This window comes from Dermochelys coriacea, chromosome 10, assembly GCF_009764565.3.
Source record: "Dermochelys coriacea isolate rDerCor1 chromosome 10, rDerCor1.pri.v4, whole genome shotgun sequence".
Taxonomy (NCBI): Eukaryota; Metazoa; Chordata; order Testudines; family Dermochelyidae; genus Dermochelys; species Dermochelys coriacea.
In genome coordinates this window covers 17055016-17073862 of record NC_050077.1, presented here as the reverse complement: position 1 = coordinate 17073862, position 18847 = coordinate 17055016, and the positions used below count along the sequence as shown (strand labels likewise).

Here is an 18847-nt window from a genome sequence, read left to right as displayed (position 1 = left end):
TATAGTACTTTTAAGTTTATTTACTCAAAATGTCACAGGAATTTACGTTTATCTTTATTTCATTTCAGTAATAAAGACTGTATAAAATAATTTTAAAAGCATCATTACTGCTTCAAGTATCATTTCTTAGACAGAAAGGGTTAAAGACATACGCATACACTGTAAAGAGTTAGTTATATAGAGGTGTATTTTTAGAAAAATGTAGTCACAAACAAAATTTGTATCACTAACACTGATATTTAAGGATTGGGCTGATAAAAAAAAATCTAAAATACCTGATAAGAGAATAAAAATATTAAAACTTGGGATACCAGCTGCTTATAATTTCATGTAGGTCACACTAACCTCCTCCAATTTTCTCAAGTTATTAATGTCTGTCTGACTGTCTCCACTTATGCTTCACGAGTTCTATTTTGATCTGAAGTAAGCCCAGCAATGTCACTTATGCCCAATCCTCATAAAATTGAAATCTGTGGCATCATTTGCTTATCTTTTTTCGTCCTATCAGTGACCACTTAGCATACGTTAAGAGTTGGACAAAAATTAATTAACATTCAAGTTCTCATAGAAGGTCTGAGACCTGGATATTTCCTGTGAGAATTTCCTGAAAAATCTGAGTTTATTCCAGGAGATGTTGAACCAACTGCAGTAGTTGAAAGAGTAGAAATAGTGTTTGTGGATTTTTCCTTTAGAAGTACATGCTCCCACTTGAAGTATCCACAGCCTCTCTTCTTCCTTTCATGTTTTCCAGCAGGACAGCTATAGAATACTTTGCCATGATTTGGACCAGCACTGGATACATTTAGTCTTTTAGCCCTTCGACCACAGTTACATAAGGGTGGAGTCAGTTCGTCACTTTTCACAGCTTTTAAAGATTGGTTCAGGCTGACTGTGGAGTTTAAGAGAACAGTAGGCACTTTGTATGAACTTGAATTTCTCAAAGATAGGGGCTGATCAGAAGATGCAGCTTCATCTTCATGTACAGTGAATGACTGTTTTTTTGATGGAGGTAAAGTTTTTGGACTAGATGGTTTCCTTTTAGGAGTCTGAAGGAAAGGGGTGGAATGATTTCCAGTTAATACTGTACTTGATAAAGTAGCATTTACCTTCGCAGATGGTAACTTAAAAGCAGAACAATTTAAAGCTTGCCTTTGGGCTATTCCTACATCATAGATAGTAGTATTAGGACTTTTGTACACAATAGACTTAGAAGCCTCCAATTGCCCCAAACGTTCAAAGTCTGAATTCATCATAGCTGGTTCTTTCAGAACCATCACTTCTCCAGGGACTGATGAAGTCTCTGTATTTGGGTCATCTTTAAGCCTCACAGAGTCAGTATTTTCTTCATGCTGTGATTCTGGTATTAAAGCTACATCTTCCCAATCAGCCAACATAGATAAACAGTCAGAACTAGTACTTATATCTACATTAGAGATATTAACAGAGGAAATAGTAGTGGAGACAAGCACTAGCCCTGAACCAAGTACTGAAGAGTTGTACTTGGAAGTAGAAATAAGATGTCCATTATTTAATCCATTCTGGATGCCTGTCGGTAAATTACAATGAGAAGCCTGTAGCTGTCCAAAGGGAACAGGAAGTCTGCCAATATGTGGAGGTAAGCAGCTTTGGGTTTGACCACATTCATCAATCTTTGTACTGCTTCTAGACCCAACATGGACATTTGCAGAGGAACTTGTAGAACTGGACTCTTGCTGGACTTTTCCCTTTACATTGGGCTTTACAACGATTTTATCAATTTTATTGTGTTCAGTCTCAGCTAGACAGCTGCTATTAAAAATTCTATCTTTATCTGAAGTTTCAGCACCATCATTATTTCCCAATGGATTCTCTTCAATGGAGTTCACATTCAAAGATCTGGACACTGAATTCTTCTTTGGATATACCTAGGGATTCCATGAGCAAATCCAAGATTTTGAAAATTGGATGTCAACAGGTTTTAGAAATCAATGTACGAGACAAATGAGAGAGTCTGCTAAAGATGCTTTAACTCAAATTTAAGTTTAAAGTGTTTGTTTTATTTTTTCAGTGAACTCACTTTTTGTCTGCATTCTGGGACTTGAGGCAAGAAGAAAGGAAGATATGAAGAAGTCACTAACCTTATCCAAAGATTTAGTAATTTTCATCACACATCCATCACAGATCATTCTCCAAGCAAGACGGGCAGTATTCCGAGAATCATCCAACCCTTCAGAAGACATCATCATAAACTCTTTGTAATTTTCATATACTACTGTCAATAGTAATTATAAGTGGCCTAATGACTCACTTAGGGGAGAGTTAAGAGAATTTAGTGCTTGTTAAAAGGGATACATACAACACTGAAAAATATTCATTCACAGTACAGGTACAGGATGGGCTGTGGCAGTTCAAGCTCCTCTACATCACACTATGAAAGTTAAAATCTGTGTGGGTGGAAACTTCCATGATTCTTCAAATCTCTGGGGCTCTCTCTATTGAGCCATTTATCATGATCATCAAACAATGCTAATAGTTTTTGTGATGTGAATTAACAGCTACCAGATGGCACTAACTTTTGGTCCTTTTTTGCACTAGTAACTTAGAGCCCAATCTTGCAAGTCCTGTACACAAAGCACTGTGATGGACTTCAGTGAGAGTTCTGTGCCTGGAGACTTTGCAGAATCAGATCTTAGAAATGAAAAATCCAGTGTCCTGAATCATCCAGTCCCTCTTATTCAGATTTTTTTGTAATGCCGAACATTACATAACATGGAAATAATCAGCATTATAATTGCTGTATTTTGATTAGCTTCATGAAACAATTTTCTAACAAGAACTGTCATGTACTCACCAGAATGTTCCCGTCCAGCAAATTCTATCCCCAGATCCTGTAAAGCACCATTTAGCCCTTTTGGCTTTCTAGTGTAGAAGAGCTAAGAAAAAAAAAATTCTAAAATGTTATACTATATAAACCAATTCCCTGTTGTTGCCTTACCCTGACAAATTCTTCAGTTACATATGTACAGTTTGCATCTAAGACAGAAGTAACTGAATAGCCTATAATACAAATATAAATTCCATCAGTCTGTTCATTTAAATTGTAGTATGTGGTTTAAACCCTAATTCTTGAGCCAGATTCAGCAGTGCTATCTAAGCAGAGGAAGCTTACTGTGTTTTAGCCAAGGAGGGAAAGCAGTAATGGAAGCATGACAGACCAGGAAGGGAAGAAAGCAGGAAGAGCAAGAGACGGCAGGAAAGTCAAAACAGCTGGAAAATTTCTCATAGGCCTACTGACAGTATAACAAGCGATACAGATTATTACCAGGTTTTGTCTGTAAAATCAAGCCTTCTAGAATTAAAATGTGTATAGTTCTGTAGGATACATCCTTTGAGGTGGAGGTGAAACATTTTTACCCATATTATATATTGATTTTCTCACCTTGTATGTTGCTCTGAGATCAATCCAGGAGTTTAAAATATCAGGTTTTCGCAGCTGCTTCCTTTTGCACTCATATTGCAAACAAACCCCCAGATCCCAGTCTGCACAAGAGAACAACAACAAACTTTTCACTCTTTATTCAGATTTGATCAATACATACTCAGTAATCATGAAAATAAACTAGAATTTGATAAAAACATTTAATAGATCAGCAAGATAAACTAACCATAATTGTTTATAAAATAATCAATGTAGGCAGAATGCTTTGTTTTCCTTATATGGGGAACTGATTGGCCAAGTAATTGAAAGCACTAAATCAGGGGTAAGCAAATTTTTTGGCCCGAGGGCCACATCTGGGAATAGAAATTGTATGGCGGGCCATGAATGCTCAGAAAATTGGAGTTGGGGGGCGGGAGGGGGTAAGAGCTCTGAGGTAGGTCCAGAAATGAGGAGTTCAGGGTGTGGGAGGGGGCTCCGGTCTGGGGAGCAGGGTGTGTGTGTGAGGGCTTCAGCTGGGGGTGCGGGCTCTGGTTAGGACTGGGAATGAGGAATTTGGGGTGTAGGAGGGTGCTCCGGGCTAGGACCGAGGGGTTCGGAGGGTGGGAGCAGGGGGTTGGGGCAGGGGGTTGGAGTACAGGCTCCCCTACACATAGGAGCCGGAGGGGGGCCATGCCACTGCTTCCGGGAGCTGTGTGGAGCAGCCCCCGACCCTGCACTAAATATATCTGTCAAGAACTGGATTCAAAGTTGGCTTAAATCATATGTAAATAGGACAGAACACTGGCTTGTTAGTAGTGTCCTGCAGTCCCATGAAAGAAATACAAACTAAACTGTTAATCTGAAGTCTTGTTTTTAGTCCAAAGTATTAGGATTGCTGCAATTTGGCATCAGAGAAAACAAGTGATGTATGTCACTTGACAATGACCTGATTAAAGAATCATTTTGGATAGGTTCTGAAGGACCTCCCAGCTAGTTGTCTTAACCTAGAAGTATGGTGACATGACATGGTGAATATAAAGCAAAGGAAATGTAGAATGAACCTCAGAGCCTAGAAACAAAGACACAGGGAGCATCTCAGGGTAAATAATCACAAATAAAATGGATTTTTTTGGTCTAGTTCCAACAATATATATTGTCATCATAAATACACAACAACGGGGTACAGATCAGAAATATATGCTCCCAGAGACTCTGTATAGCGACAGCAGGGATGATGTAAGACTGAGGCCTGAAGTTAGGACTGTGACACACTGTGGAGCTGTGGTACAAAGTTTGCATTTACAGCTGCCTATACTATGCCAGAGTGTCACCTATACCATAAGTGTTTCACTTTTATGAACACTAAATTTGAGCAAAAAAACAAACAAACAAAACAAAACAAAGAAAAACTTTTCTTTACCTGACCAAGTAACAAAGGTACTCGATTTTGCTTCAGAAACAGAATGGCTTGAAACATCTGAATTGAAAATAATTTTCTTCTCCTTTTGCATCTTTTGAATCCACTTAGAAAATTGTGATAAGCAAATGTTTAGAGGAACCCCTTCATCAACTTGATTCTTGATATGATAGAACAAAAGGCACATATAAACATCGGTTAGTGTGTTCATCGCATGTTTAAACAATATATGCACTTTTAGACTGTCAGACAAAATATCTTTCTGCACAGCTGTTAACAGAACTGTTTCCAAAATTAAGATCCTAAAAATTCTTAACTAAATTATAAACCTCCTGTAATGTACAGTCCGTACAAAGACTTTACCTGCTTTATGCCAGTTAGTTCAGTACAAAATTCAGAAAGAATTGGATGTTCCTGAGGCTGGACGTACATGTGGAATTCAGATTCAATCTCTCCAGTTGAAGTGTTTAACAAAACTGCTGGAAATTCAACTAGATTAAAAAAAGGTTATTTGTATAAATGATTCAAGTTGCTTTATATTAGGATTTAAATTACATGACTGTTAAGCAAACATAGATACCATACATAAGGCAAAATGTGCCCCCAGACAGAGATTTTATATTAATGGAAAATCTCTCCATTTCCTATGTATCATAAAATATACAATTCTGAATAATACTTAATTCAATATATCAGAGCATGAATGTTATTTCAGAGCAAACAAAGTGTATTCTAGCAGAGTGTTAAATTAAACTATATCAAAGAACACTTACTTATAGAAACACAAGATTAATTTATTTAATTTGCAAACTAATATCAATGTAATTGATGGCCAGATCTAATTTTAATGCAACTTGCTATATATATAGTATTACATGATATAGCATGACATTTAATAATCTATATTTCAAGTTGCAAAAGGCTGATAGTTTGGATATACAGTTTCTGACACTTTATTAAGTGAATAATGACACTTCTTTCCTGTATTCCTTTAAAAAAAATTCTGCACATAAATTATTCCTATTTTACTTTGAATTAAATAAGAAACTTTTTTAAGATGCAACTGCTATCAGACATTACTACATTTCCACTTACTTATTTCTTGGCTGTACTGATATTTACCATCTTTCCAACACGTAGACTCAAAGTCAATAATAATTAAATAGTCAAACAGCTGCCCTGCAACACATAAAAGCACCTTGTAAATCTGTATCACTGTTTATAAAATTAAAATATTTACATTAAGAAGGAAACATACAACTTACTTGACTTGATTCTAGTCTGATTCTTGCCATTTGAGGAAGTTTTGGAACTTTTTCTAATTAATCCAAGTTGCCTTAAAAACAGAGAGAATCATGAATAAATTAGCTATTACAATTGAACCCAACAATCTACATGAACTGTTGATGAACTGTTTCAACTGATGAACTATCCATCAGTTGGTGGGGCTGGAATCTCTAATCACACTGGAGTACAAGAGTTTTTCTTTTAAGGACTGATCTCCTCTGGGTTTCTCTCCCTGTCAAGTTTCAGAGTAGCAGCCGTGTCAGTCTATATTCGCAAAAAGAAAAGGAGTACTTGTGGCACTTTAGAGACAAACAAATTTATTTGAGCATAAGCTTTTGTGAGCTACAGCTCACATCCGATGAAGTGAGCTGTAGCTCACGAAAGCTTATGCTCAAATAAATTTGTCAGTCTCTAAGGTGCCACAAGTACTCCTTTTCTTTCTCCCTGTCAAGGTACACCAAAATGTATGTGTTCGAGAAACAAAAACGTGCACCCATTTACTTAAGCTTCTGGGTAGGTTTGCAAACTAAAAACACAAAAACTGACTATAACAGCAGCATCAATTCATCTCTAGGTTGGCTGCATCTCAAGAATCTTCAGGGACAGTCTCGAGAAGGCATTTCCATTGTCATCTTGATTGTATATTGTTCCTACATTTATTTATTCACACTCACCCCCTCATAGGGATGAATGTACCATATTCATTTACAGTCTAATCGGCCTAGGGAACAATTTGACCCAATCAAACCATGGCACGAATCATAAGAAGTTTCTCAAACAGAAGTGTTTAAAAATCAGGCTCAATTAAGTGGACCCCTCTCCTCCCCCTCACCTGTCCCCACCCTTCCACACACTGTCCCCCTAATTTCCCTTCACACACAGGTGCTTGGGGTGCTGTAGCACCCCCTGACTTGAAGTGGTTTCTATCATATACAGGGTTTGCAGTTTGGTTCAATGGCTCTCAGCTCCCCTGCGTTACACATTGTTCCAGCCCCCCCGCTCCCATCTCCACCCCCTCCTTTGCTCCCCCAGCGCCCCGCCTTCCTCGCCCCCCATTTCTCTGTACACCTCCCCCCGCAATGCAGCCTGTATGGTCCGCACCGGGCCAGCTGCTTGGTGGCCATCTCCGCCCTCAGCACCTGACGGGAAGGAGCCGCCCGCCCCGGCCGCTCGCGGGAGCGGAGCAGCACGAGCCCTTCCGGCTATTTCAAACCTGCCTCCGCCTCCCAAGAAGAGCCGTTACCGCCCCCATCGATGCTATCGGCGAATCGACTGCTCCGGTCTGGCTCCGAAGTCGCAGTTGCCTGCCCCTGGGGATCCGGGCCGCTCCGCTGAGGCTCAGGAAGAACGAGTCGATAGCCGAGGAAACGGTTGAGCGAGCCGCCGACACCGGCTGAACTGGGTGAGACCCTGGGGCAGCTGTAGGAGGCCTCCTTCCTCCCCGGTGGCCATCCCGGGGAACTCTCCCCTCCTCCAGGGGGACACGGGGGGAATCCCCTCCTCCTCGTGTGGGGGCACATGGGCGGGCATGGTGGGGACCCCCCCCCCCAGCATGGGACCCCCTCGAGAAAGGCCATGTTTTTAACCATTCTGGTTGCCAAGGTGTAAACCTGTTCTCTTTTCCTGAGTCTGCAGCCAGACGGTATCCGTGTCTCTGCTGCTGCTCAGGGCTCCGCCACTCTGTATCTGAGTAAAATTAACACAACCTCAGTCAGTTTCACAGCTGCTCTTCGGGAGCCTGCCTAAAATAATCCCGGTTTCATTCTGCTGCTGCTTGGGAAGCAGCTGTAACTATTACAGGAGAAGGGAATTTAACAAAACAAAGTATGAGGTCGGAGTAGTGGAAATACCCCAATGCCCCCAGTAGCCAGGAGACTGTGATGGAAACCTTCCTTCCCGCAGAAACCAGGAGGCTTTGCTGTGGAAGCGTCAAAGAAAGAAGCCAGATACAGATGGTGAGAGAGAAGGCTTCATGTTTTTCTGACTCACTGGCTGATGTAAAAGATGGAGCCTCTGAGTGGCGTCAAAGAACAAAACTCTAGAAGAAATCCCACAAACTGAAGCAGGCTGGTATGGGTGGCCTGTATCACACAGACCAGAGAAGGCTGAGCCTCCCCGAACAGCCCAGCGTAGCCCCGCCCATACTCCACCCCCGGACTGCCTCCTGCCTGTTTCCAGTGCCCGTTCTTCCCCTGAGGCCCAGGCTGGGGCCGGCGGGCCTGAGGCCGGGACTTGGGGCAGCTGTGGCCGGTGCTCACTTCTGCCCAGCATTCTGGCGCTGTGGGTGCTGAGGTCGCCTGCCTGGTACTCCAGCAGAGGAGAGGGGGTGCAAAGGGTGGAGGAGGGGCAGGGCCTTGGGCAGAATGGGGGAGGGAAGGCGCTAGCCTTCCCCAGCAGGAGGTTCACTTGCCACCCATGGGCGGGCATTTCACCAGGCTGTTGCCCTCTGACCTCATTCATCTTTTGACCTCTGGGCAGTAGGAGTCTGGTAAAGTTTCCAAGCCTGGAAATAATCTTGCACTGGGAGGAGGAGGAGGGTGGAGTAAATCAGTGGTTCTCAACCAGGAGTACATGTAGCCCAGGGGGTATGCAGAAGTCTTCCAGGGGGTATATCAACTCATATAGATATTTGCCTAGTTTTACAACAGGCTTACATAAAAAGCACTAGCGAAGTCAGTATAAACTAAAATTTCATACAGACAATGACTTGCTTATACTGCTCTGTATACTATACATTGAAATGTAAGTACAATATTTTTATTCAAGTTGATTTATAATTATCTGGTAAAAATGAGAAAGTAAACAATTTTTCAGTAATAGTGTTCTGTGACACTTTTGTATGTTCATATCTGATTTTGTAAGCAAGTAATTTTTAAGTGAGGTGAAATGGGGGTACCAAGTCAAATTAGACTCCTGAAAGGGGTACAGTAGTCTGGAAAGGTTGAGAGCCACTGGACTAGATGGTGTAGCAGAGTTATTGTTTTTTATATATTCTAATTTCTGCAGTTCACCTCTTCTGTGCAATAGCTGGAGGAAAGTCACTAAACAAGAGCAGCTGGGTTATCTGACTGGAGTCCTGACAGGCAAATTTTAGTACATCACCAGTTAAAAGGTAAGGAACAAGCTCCTGCACCCTGAGATGCTGTATGAGGTTGTGATGGGATCCCGGGATGCATCCTGGGATCCTATTACACTGGGCAACATCTAGATCAGGGGTCTCAAAGTCCCGGGCCACAGGCCATCTGCGGCCCGTGGAGGAGAGACACATGCAACCATGCTGCCGGCTCTGTCTGCTGCAGGTGCTGCCCTCCCCTCAGCTTCCATTGGTTGGAGGAGAGTGACAAAGATACCATCATTAGTTGCTGGGCAGAGTCAGTCATGGAGGCAGCATCATTAGTTGCAGGGCACAATCAGCCCTGGAGGCAGTGTCGCTTTTTTCCACAATGAATATAAACAAGTCAAAATAGCGAACACAACTATCTGACGCACACCTTGCTGCAATCTGATGGTTTCAACTGCTCAGTCACTGAGGCCAAACATCAACAAACTGATGCGTTGCCAGGTGTCTGGCAAACACTAAAAACCTTCTGACAGGCGAAGAATTGTATAAAGCTGTATGACAGTTTTATTATTTCTAAGAAATTCAAAATCAAAAATACAATATAAACTTTTTCTTTTCTGAACACCATCTTCAGTGACATTATTGGCCCGCTGGGAGAATTTGAGGACTGGCACTGGCCCTAAGGTAAATTGAGTTTGAGATCCCTGATCTAGATTAAGCAGCTTTTCTCACCCCCACTGGATGTTGCAGTCCTTAATATACAAGTTTGTTCCTTAAACCTGGGCCAGTCCCCTCTGTTGGAGTCTTCTTCTGAGTGTCTTTGTTGCTTGCAGCATGGGTGGGGGCAGGAGAAAGGCCAATGCGGCCAATGCATTTTGTTTTATACCCTGGGCCTTAGTCCATGTGCTTGGAGAACACAAGTCCAGGCATATCTGATGGACATAACTGAGTCCCCAGGCAAGGTTGAGCAATTCCCCTGGTGTGGCCTTATGCAGGTGAGTCATTGAATTGTAGCTCCCTTACTGGACAATGGCTGCTAATGGTGTTTGACGCCCGCCCGGACATTGGTTACTTTCCTTGGCATTGTCTCTGGAGAGTTAGTATCTGGGCGCTTCCCAAATCCACAGCATATTTTAGTGACAGCCAGACCACACAATTCTTATAACTTCGTATGCATTAATGATGTACATATTTTGATAGAACAGTGACTTTCAGCAGATCATAACCTTTCTCCTGATAGCTCACATGGCCTGCTTTATATGCAAAATCACGGTTATATATAAATGAGGAACTTGGGGTTTACAGGGTGCTCCCCCATGGTATAGAATATCAGGATTGGAAGGGACCTCAGGAGGTCATCTAGTCCAACCCCCTGCTCAAAGCAGGGCCAATCCCCAATTTTTGCCCCAGATCCCTAAATGGCCCCCTCAGGGATTGAATTCACAACCCTCGGTTTAGTAGGGCAATGCTCAAACCACTGAGCTAACCCTCCCTCAGTGTCACAGAGGTCGGTACAGGAGTTTAAATAGAAGTTAGGGTTTTTAGAAATGGTTTCTTATTCCACCTGTTTCTGTTTGAGTTCATCATCATAGCTTGTCCATCCAAAATTGCAACCAAGACCTGGTGTTGTCACTTACCTTTAATAGTTCCTCAGGAGTACAGGATGTGTTTGCCTAGGCTCTCAACAATCACATTTGGGTTCATTCTTCAGCTTCCAAACTTGGTCACATTGTTACCAGTCTTTGCCGCTCTAGCTTTCTCTCCATTTAGAGCACATCAGTATTGTCATTTGAAGCCAGTGCCTGTGGGAGTTGTTCTAAAGAAACTGGATTCTCCAAGATCATCTTCATTTCCTGCCATTTTGTTACACTGTAGCCTTCCACAGTAGTATTTTGGGGCAAGGGACTTTCAGATGCAAAGCTCTTTCTGGACTTCAGCCTCTTGCATGGTGGAATGTGTCCATGCAGTATGTGTCTTGGGGAGACAACCAGGTGCATGATCCCTTTTATTGAAGGCATCCCACTTCACTGATGGTGGTGCAGTCCCTGCAAGGCAGTATAGTGACAGTCTGGGAGTTGGTTTCAAAGTTCTTGTGATAATCCTACAGGATTAATAGAGTTGAGTATCAATTTGGTGTGCATGGTTTGAGTGTAATTAGACTGGGGCACAGTACTCTGCATTTGAGTAACAGAGGGTGAAACAGATTGTTCAGAGTGTTTTGGGATCAGCTCCCCGTTTTATGTTGGCCAGTTTCTGGAGAACACAATTTTGGGAGTTCACTTTCTTTTTCAGTTTCTTGATGTGCTCCTTGAATGTCAGCATTTGGTCTAATACAGTGGTTCTCAGCCAATGGACTGCTTGCAGCCCAATCAGCTTACAACTGCGGCCCATGTTACAACCTCAGGGCCGTATAGGTAATATATATATATATTGTGTGAATACTGCCCACATAACACATAGAGAGTGCCATATGCTGCCCACAATGGCAAATAGGTTGAGAACCACTGGTCTAATGTGACCCCAAGATACACCGGATGTTCATAGTGCTCAAGGATTGTACCATCCCACAATATCTGGAGTTTTTGTTTGGCTTGATGGTGTTTTGGGTGAAAGGTGCACACTTATGTCTTGCTAGGGTTGGCATTCAAGAACCATGTGCAAGAGTATTTTTCAATGGAGACAGTTAGAATGCGTTCAGTGTCCTCAAATCTTTCCATTTGGGTGGCAGTACAAAGATCATCTGCATAAGTAAATCTTTGCATGTTGGGGAATTCTAGCTGGTCATTTGTGTAGACGTTTAACAGCAAGGGTGATAGCACTGAACCTTGGGGCAATCCACTCCATTGAGTACGCCATCGACGTTTCTGCCATCCATCTTGACAAGAACATCAATTCAAGAGCGAGGAGGAGATGACTCTACTATCATGTTATTTCTCAGAATTCTTGCCAATTCAGTAGAAGTGCATGGTGGTTCCCAGTGTCATAAGAAGCTGATAGCTCCACAAACACAGCCCTTGTAATTTTGCAGATTTTGAAGCCATTTTAGATGTATTGAATTAGGTTTGCAACTTGGCCACAGCATGAACATCATGGGTAGAAACTGGCTTAGTCTTCAGTCAGTTACCCTTCCACTATTGGTGCTATTCTATCCATTATCATCTGCTCCTATAGCTTGTAGGTTGAGCAGAGTAAGGATATTGGGAGGTAACTCTTTGCAGAGTGATGGTGTTTACGTAGTTTAAGTAGTGCACCACTTTGGCCTGTCTCTACGCCCTGGGTATATGCATTATCTCCATCCAAGAGTTAAAGTCAAACATCCATTTCTGTACTCTCGTCCTGAGGTGCATGTAGTAATGATGGTTCATTAGCTATACCATTGAGTCCAGCTCTCTTTCTACATTTCAGGGTTTTCATGGCTATTGTCAACTTCTCAGAGTTGAGCTGCTCATTGTGGACTTTGCTGTCTCCTAGCAAGCAAGGTTCCTGCTTGACTTGTTTTATTCTGCACTTTGGTTTGTGGCCTGGTTTCCCATTTAGAATGAGCTGGTGTGCCACTTAGTTGGGAGAGACTGGCGATGTGTTTTGCTTGTTGTCCATCAGGGTTCAGCTAGCAAATGGTGGCATATACTTTTTAGCTATTATGGCACAGGTTTATTGTTTCACTCCATTCCCTCCAGCGGTTGCGTCGCTTCTCTCTAATCTCTCTCGTAAACATTTTCCCAAGCCCAGTGGTTTCTTCACCATTCTGAGTATTTCTTATATTGTTGACTTTCTTTTCTGAAAGCCCAGGTACATATAATGTCCAACATCCACTGGGGTGTTCTTTGGGGCAGTCTTCCGCATAAGGGGGACAAGTTCTCCATGGTGCTGGATGGATTCATCCAATTCAGAGAGAAAACTTTCCCAGTCAGCCTTTCTGAGGTTGAATCTCAGGAGAAACTCTGTTCAAGTTGAAGAAGCAAGAGTCATGATGGACTGGACAAAACCTCTCCATTAGTAGCAGCAGTGCAATGAAATTGAATTTTGAAAATCATGCTGCTGCACAGTTGACTTCTTGCTGATCCAATCCATTGTTGTGCTTAACCCAAGAAATATCAATGTTTAAATGGGAACCAAGGCATCCTTAAAACAATGCTATACTTTGTGATGGTTTTTGGGGTACCCAGGACTGTGAGTTATCTTGTTCCCCCCCCAGTGTGAGGGGAACTTGGCTGTTTTTAGTTGAGTGTCTGCTCCCTGCACCCACCAGCCTGTTAGCCACCCAAGCACTCTCCTCTGGGCAATGCTAGCCCTTATTTTGATTAGCAGGTTAATAGTAAGTACTCCCCAGTCCTTGAGTCCCTTTGAAGCTTTCCCGTGTAGTGCCCAGCCCCTTATCCACTGAACACTGACAGAAATACCAGGTCTGCTGTCCCCAAAGGAACAGTGTATGCACCAGCTTGTATGATTCAGCTCAGGATCAGTATCTAAATTAATACTACAGCACTGACATAAAGTGAAACCAAGGATAAGTTTATTACCAAAGATTCAAGGGGTAGTGAATGAGAATATTGGAAACAAATGGGTACATATCAAACAAAATTATAACACACTTTCTAGAGGCTAAATTTAGCTAACAGTTTAATGTCCTGTCTAAAGAAGTTTTTCACCCCAAAGTCCTCGGCAGCACTTCAAGAAATTGGCTGAGATCTCATATTCATGAATGTAAACTCACTGTCTGTTTAATTCCTAGGTGCAGAATAAGGAGGTGTCTTCTTTGCCTTTTACTTATGCTCCCCAAACTTCATTGTCTGAACTCACAGAAAGGATAACCACCTGTGGCTTATTTTTCCTGCATGCTGCTTCCCTATTGATTACACATCTCTTTTTTGACTTTGTATATACATAGGTTTCCATTGTGTTAGCTTAGAATGCTTAATTTACATCCTGACAGAGAGACAAGTGAATAAATGTCTCTTGTTTGACACAAATCTGTTTTTTAATCCTCTGCTGGTGACTCATACCTTGATACATATGCAAAGAACATATTATCAGTGTATATATACATAACTCCCTACCTAGTAGCTATACATACATTGCACAATGATTTTAATGACCATTGTGACCCTGGCTTTTATTTAAAACCTCTACTGAACAGCTATATTATAGCTTTTCACACAGTATTCTTTGGTGAACCAGAATGTGCGTACCAGAATCAGGACATTCCAGTTGGCATTAATAAGTTCTTGGGTCACACAGTTAAATTCACATCATATTATAAATGAAATTATGACTGGATTTGTTTTTAAATGTAAAATCCACTACCAAAAGTATGACTAATTTCTATTTTTTTAAATGTAGGTACAGTCTGTTCTAAGCAATGTTTGCAAATGAAATGGCTGAGGCTGCCTGCATAATTGGACACAAAAGGCCCCATGAATGTAATGAAGAAGTGGAAGAACCACAGAAAACTAAAAAGAAAAGGAAAGTAGATGAAGACACTTGCCAAAATCAGCACAAACGTAAGGTAATCAGTGTAATCAATAATTTGTTATATTACACATGTAGGTAGGTGGAGATCTATCATAGTTATATTGATTAGCTCATATTCCATTCATGATCACTTCCTTCTGGAGACGTATTTTTGCTTTTATTCCTCATGAGTGGTGGGGCAAAAGTCAAACTCCCTGCTATTATATATTCCATATTATATATGACACTGTATGGACCTTTTTTACAATTACTAGTCCAGTGTGTATAATTCCTCTCTATTCTCCTACGCCTGGTTTCTCTCAGGATGAGAGAAGGTCTGCAGATGAGACCTTTGAAAGTGGCAGGGGGCGGAGGGATAAGAAGATTTAAGAATTTAGGAGAAAAAAGCACCCAGCTCTCCTCACCCCTTAAAAAAACCTATCCTGTTTTCTTTTCAAGAGTCACATCCCTTTTCTCCTAAGATGTTACATGTTCTTTTCCCTTCTCACCTAGCTGCTTTAGATATGGCCTGTTCTGCAAGCTCAGTTTGAGAGAACCCAGAATTAGGTGAGGTGGCTCTCGCCAAGGCCTCAGCCCAGCCTGCCTCCAAAACTCATCTCAGTGTCAGTCACTCACATCTGAATCTCTCAGCCTTTTCTCAGCATATGCACAATACATGCTAAACTCATGGAAAGTTTGAATTCCACATTTTTCAGGGAGATTTTTAATTTTTCACATCTGTGCCAGCTGTGAAATAACACAGCTGTTCAATAGTTATGAGTTTCTGAAGAGGGTTGAGGGTTTGTTTTGTAGAATGATGAAACGATAGATGTAAGTGGCTGGCTATTTGAAATGATTATTTTAATGCTGATGAGATTTTACTGTATTACTGGAGGACTTGTGGCACCTTAGAGACTAACAAATTTATTTGAGCTTTCGTGAGCTACATCGGAAGTGAGCCTTTTCTTTTTGCGAATTCAGACTAACACGGCTGCTACTCTGAAACCTATTATATTACTAATTTCTTGTTAGGGCACCTAGAGCCTTGTATAGGCATTTTAGTAGTAGTAGTACTAAGAATTAACTATAATAATAATAAAGTATATGTTTAGTTGTAGATGTAATAATAAATTTTGTTCCTACTGCAAAAACCTGAAACCTTGAATCTCCACTTTAAAATCTTCTGTTAGAAAATACTAATGTTTTAAAGAAAGTTTCATAAAAATAAACGTGATCCACACCGAACAACTACATGCTTCCTAAAGAAAAGTACATCTTAGAGCAACGTGGCCTCAGATTACATTAGTAAATTTGCATCTGATGGAACATAACACAAGGTCATATGACAAGGTCATATGACGCAAGTCAGTCCAAAGCAATAATGGCACAATACATTAGCTACCTGAGTTAAAATTAGCCTGACGTCTACTCTGGGGGAATTATAAGCATATCGAACATGTGAGCTGAGTCTTATTTGCACCTGATTAGAGACTGAAGTGTCTAAATACTGCTAGTTGCCAGATAGACTTTGTTAATGGACACTGCTGCTGGACTATTTTGTAGAGCTTTAATTAAAGGGTTCATTAAAAGTGTCATTGCATATTTGTCCAACCTAGCATGATAGATGAGAAACTATTATTATGAGCCATTGTGTTTAAGAATAACCTTAGTAAAAATACTTGGACCTAAAAAAATTGGGACCTTCTTTTAGACTTTTCTTACCTGATTTTAAATGACTTCAATATGTACACTAGCTCAATTTTATATTAGCAGATTATTAAATACAATTTAACAAAGGGTGTGTTAATGTAATGAGAGAAGCCTTAATTGTACCTACATTTTGCCACATGGCATTTTGTGTCATGACTCATAAGGTCATGACTGTCAATCAGAATGTGTCAGAATTGCATCCACGATATATGGTATGGGAAATATTTTCAGTGTGTGGAATAACGCTATATATGATGAAAAAAGGCCCCATCCTGCAAGGTGCTGATCTCTCCCTAAACTCCCATTGAAGTGAGTGTGAGTTGATGGCACTCAGCTCCTTGCAGGAGTCTCACAGTGCCTCCTATATTTGGATCTATATGCTCTTTCTATTTTCCTTGTCCTGTGTGAGTGTGTGGCAGAGTTCTCCATACTTTCAGTAGGCATTCAAGGCATGATTATTGCTCACCACACTCTATTCCATAGCTACTTTTCTCCTCTATATAGTATAGTTCCACGGACCCTTTTGTTTTAACAATTGCAGCCATGGCACCTTTCTCCTACCAGCATATAATGTAGAATATCTTATAAAATTGCAATGGATCATGCAATCTCCATTGCAACTGGTTGTATTACCTATGAAGGTCCCCAAAACTTTTTTATTTTGCTCCCTTCTAGCAAAGTAAGAGACACATGCAGGCTCCATAAACTGCTAAACTGAATTATGTATGTTTGAGTTCTTCATTCCAACTCTAATAAAGTGATCTCTGTGATTTTTCCTGCTGTTGTTTTCCTTTGATTGTGCTGTTTTTTCTGCAAGTAAACAGCAAACCCATCTGCCCAGAACAGATAGGATAGTGTGAACTGAGTAGAAAGGTTTAAATAAGTAAACCTGAATGAAAGGCCAGATTTAGCTCTGGTTTACATGGGCACAACTCCACTGATGACAATGGGAGGTGTGTAGGGAGGGCAGAATACCATAGCTGAGTTAACTTAGATTGTGAGCTCTATTGACCAGGGAAACTTTCTTTATTGTATATTTGTCCAGAGCTAGACAGAAGAGTCCCTGACTAGGGCACCTAAGCTTCTGTAACTAGTAATTAATAATAATATCATGTGATCTGAAAGAAGAATGTTGCCTAATGATTTAGGGAAACCTAGCTATAGGAAATAATGTTTTAAATGTTCTTGGTCCCATCACCCCAGTAGCATTAAGATGCCCTTTTGCAATACAATCCCCTTCATTTTTCTACTGAATCCCTACATTATTTACTTAGTAGGGCATGTAAATGGTTCTTTACTTGCACTCACTTTTTGTAGGAGAAGAAATCCCGCTTGTCAGCTGGGTTGTTCGGTGAGGATTGTGAAATCAGACATGAACAGGTGTATGAGTTCCTAAAGTACGCAGCTTTGGGAAAACGTCACAATGCAACTCAACCCAGGTATAGTATATGTTTATATTCCTGACACAATCACATCCCATGCTACTGTACATATGCTAACCTACCTAAAGGCACATAAGTACTGTTTTTAAATATCCTCTGATTATTTTTGCAACATTGGCACCATATCAGCTATCTATTGTATAGATGAGTCATAACTAGATTTTGATTGTGTACTCATTTTGATGAACATGTAAACGAGGCAGGTTATGGAGATGAATACTACCGTAAAGCTCAGAGCTCTGTCTTCCCTATGTACATTGTTTACATGATGATGTGCTTGTATGGACCAATATGTAAGATAAAGGGCTAGATTCTGTTCTTACTGAAGTCAGTGGGAGCTTTACTTACTTAGGACCAGTTCTGTTCCCATGTTTGTTTAATTTTAAAGTATTGATAACTGTATTGCTTTGTTTTCTAATGCAGCTGGTGCCGTATTTATCACCAAAGACACCTGGCTAAGGTTGTGGTTATTGTTCTGCAGGAAGTGAGCCAGCTCTATTTCTACAGGTTCTATTTGCAGTTCAAACATCTCAGAAGGGCATTTCAACATGTAAGTCCCCAAACTGAGTTTCTACCAAGTAAGCTTTTTCAGCCAACAATGCTCCAGTGGTTTAACTGCTACAGTGAAATTATTCTCCTCCCAGTGGGAAGTGGACATCTCTGAATCCCAAGGGGCAATATGAGAGAATCCCTCCCTTCTTACCTGCTGTTAGCCCAGGACAAAGGACCAAGCTCTGATGTTAGAAGCAGAGTGATTAAAGATTTGCAGTTTTTGAAGTAATAAAATGTGAAATAAAATACGTCAACAGTTCCACACTACATGAACATGATATTTTTTGTATCTTCAAGAGGGTGAGGATGTTATAAATAAATGTATCTCAATAGACTTAGGACTTGTTCTCAGCAGGTATCAGTTGGCAGAGGTTCACCAGCTAATGGTCTAGCCCTTAGTGTTTTCAGATCATGCTATGTTTTATGGTAAGAATTCCTCTTGTTCCTTGAAGAGATTATTGCTGGGGCAGAATGTAGTAAAGTTCTTTTAATCCCCTTTATATGTCTTATTTATTTTAACAGTGTGCTTT

General features: G+C 41.0%; 2 protein-coding genes across 11 annotated transcripts in view; one reads left to right on the top strand and one right to left on the bottom strand.

Moving 5' to 3' along the window:
• Window positions 1-7337, bottom strand: ERI2 (ERI1 exoribonuclease family member 2). 5 transcript variants are annotated; one of them, XM_043494307.1, is made up of 9 exons: window positions 7203-7337; window positions 6073-6150; window positions 5910-5993; window positions 5178-5305; window positions 4818-4974; window positions 3419-3519; window positions 2831-2912; window positions 2118-2206; window positions 1-1904 (listed from the first exon to the last, which is right to left on the bottom strand). In XM_043494307.1, exons 2-9 carry the CDS (start codon window positions 6107-6109, stop codon window positions 555-557), a joined length of 2028 nt encoding a protein of 675 aa, XP_043350242.1. In that variant the 5' UTR covers window positions 6110-6150; window positions 7203-7337; the 3' UTR covers window positions 1-554. The 5 variants fall into 5 exon arrangements, with proteins under 5 accessions (XP_043350242.1, XP_038276158.1, XP_043350241.1 ...); XM_038420230.2 differs by having other exon boundaries at window positions 6080-6150; XM_043494306.1 differs by lacking the exon at window positions 7203-7337 and adding an exon at window positions 6776-6798 and having other exon boundaries at window positions 6080-6150.
• A 31-nt stretch (window positions 7338-7368) lies between these two features.
• The window catches only part of REXO5 (RNA exonuclease 5), a 29163-nt gene continuing 17684 nt past the window's right edge, over window positions 7369-18847 (top strand). The window contains exons 1-6 of one of the 6 annotated variants that reach the window (XM_043494303.1): window positions 7375-7503; window positions 8004-8056; window positions 9129-9213; window positions 14503-14668; window positions 17641-17762; window positions 18189-18315. In XM_043494303.1, coding sequence (XP_043350238.1) covers window positions 14522-14668; window positions 17641-17762; window positions 18189-18315 — 396 coding nt within the window. In that variant the 5' untranslated portion in view covers window positions 7375-7503; window positions 8004-8056; window positions 9129-9213; window positions 14503-14521. Of the gene's footprint in view, window positions 7504-8003; window positions 8057-9107; window positions 14669-17640; window positions 17763-18188; window positions 18316-18847 lie in introns of those variants that run through there. The other 5 variants (XM_038420229.2, XM_043494301.1, XM_043494304.1 and 2 more) reach the window with 5 other exon arrangements.

What these genes read in the sequence shown, in the direction of transcription:
- ERI2 (XM_038420230.2), bottom strand. Translation starts at nt 7,225, where the DNA reads ATGGCCACCAAGCAGCTGGCCCG. An exon ending in GCCACCAAGCAGCTGGCCCG is followed by an intron (nt 6,151 to 7,202) that starts GTGCGGACCATA and finishes TCTGTTTTTAAG; the next exon opens with GCAACTTGGATTAATTAGAA. An exon ending in AACTAACTGGCATAAAGCAG is followed by an intron (nt 4,975 to 5,177) that starts GTAAAGTCTTTG and finishes TATCATATCAAG; the next exon opens with AATCAAGTTGATGAAGGGGT.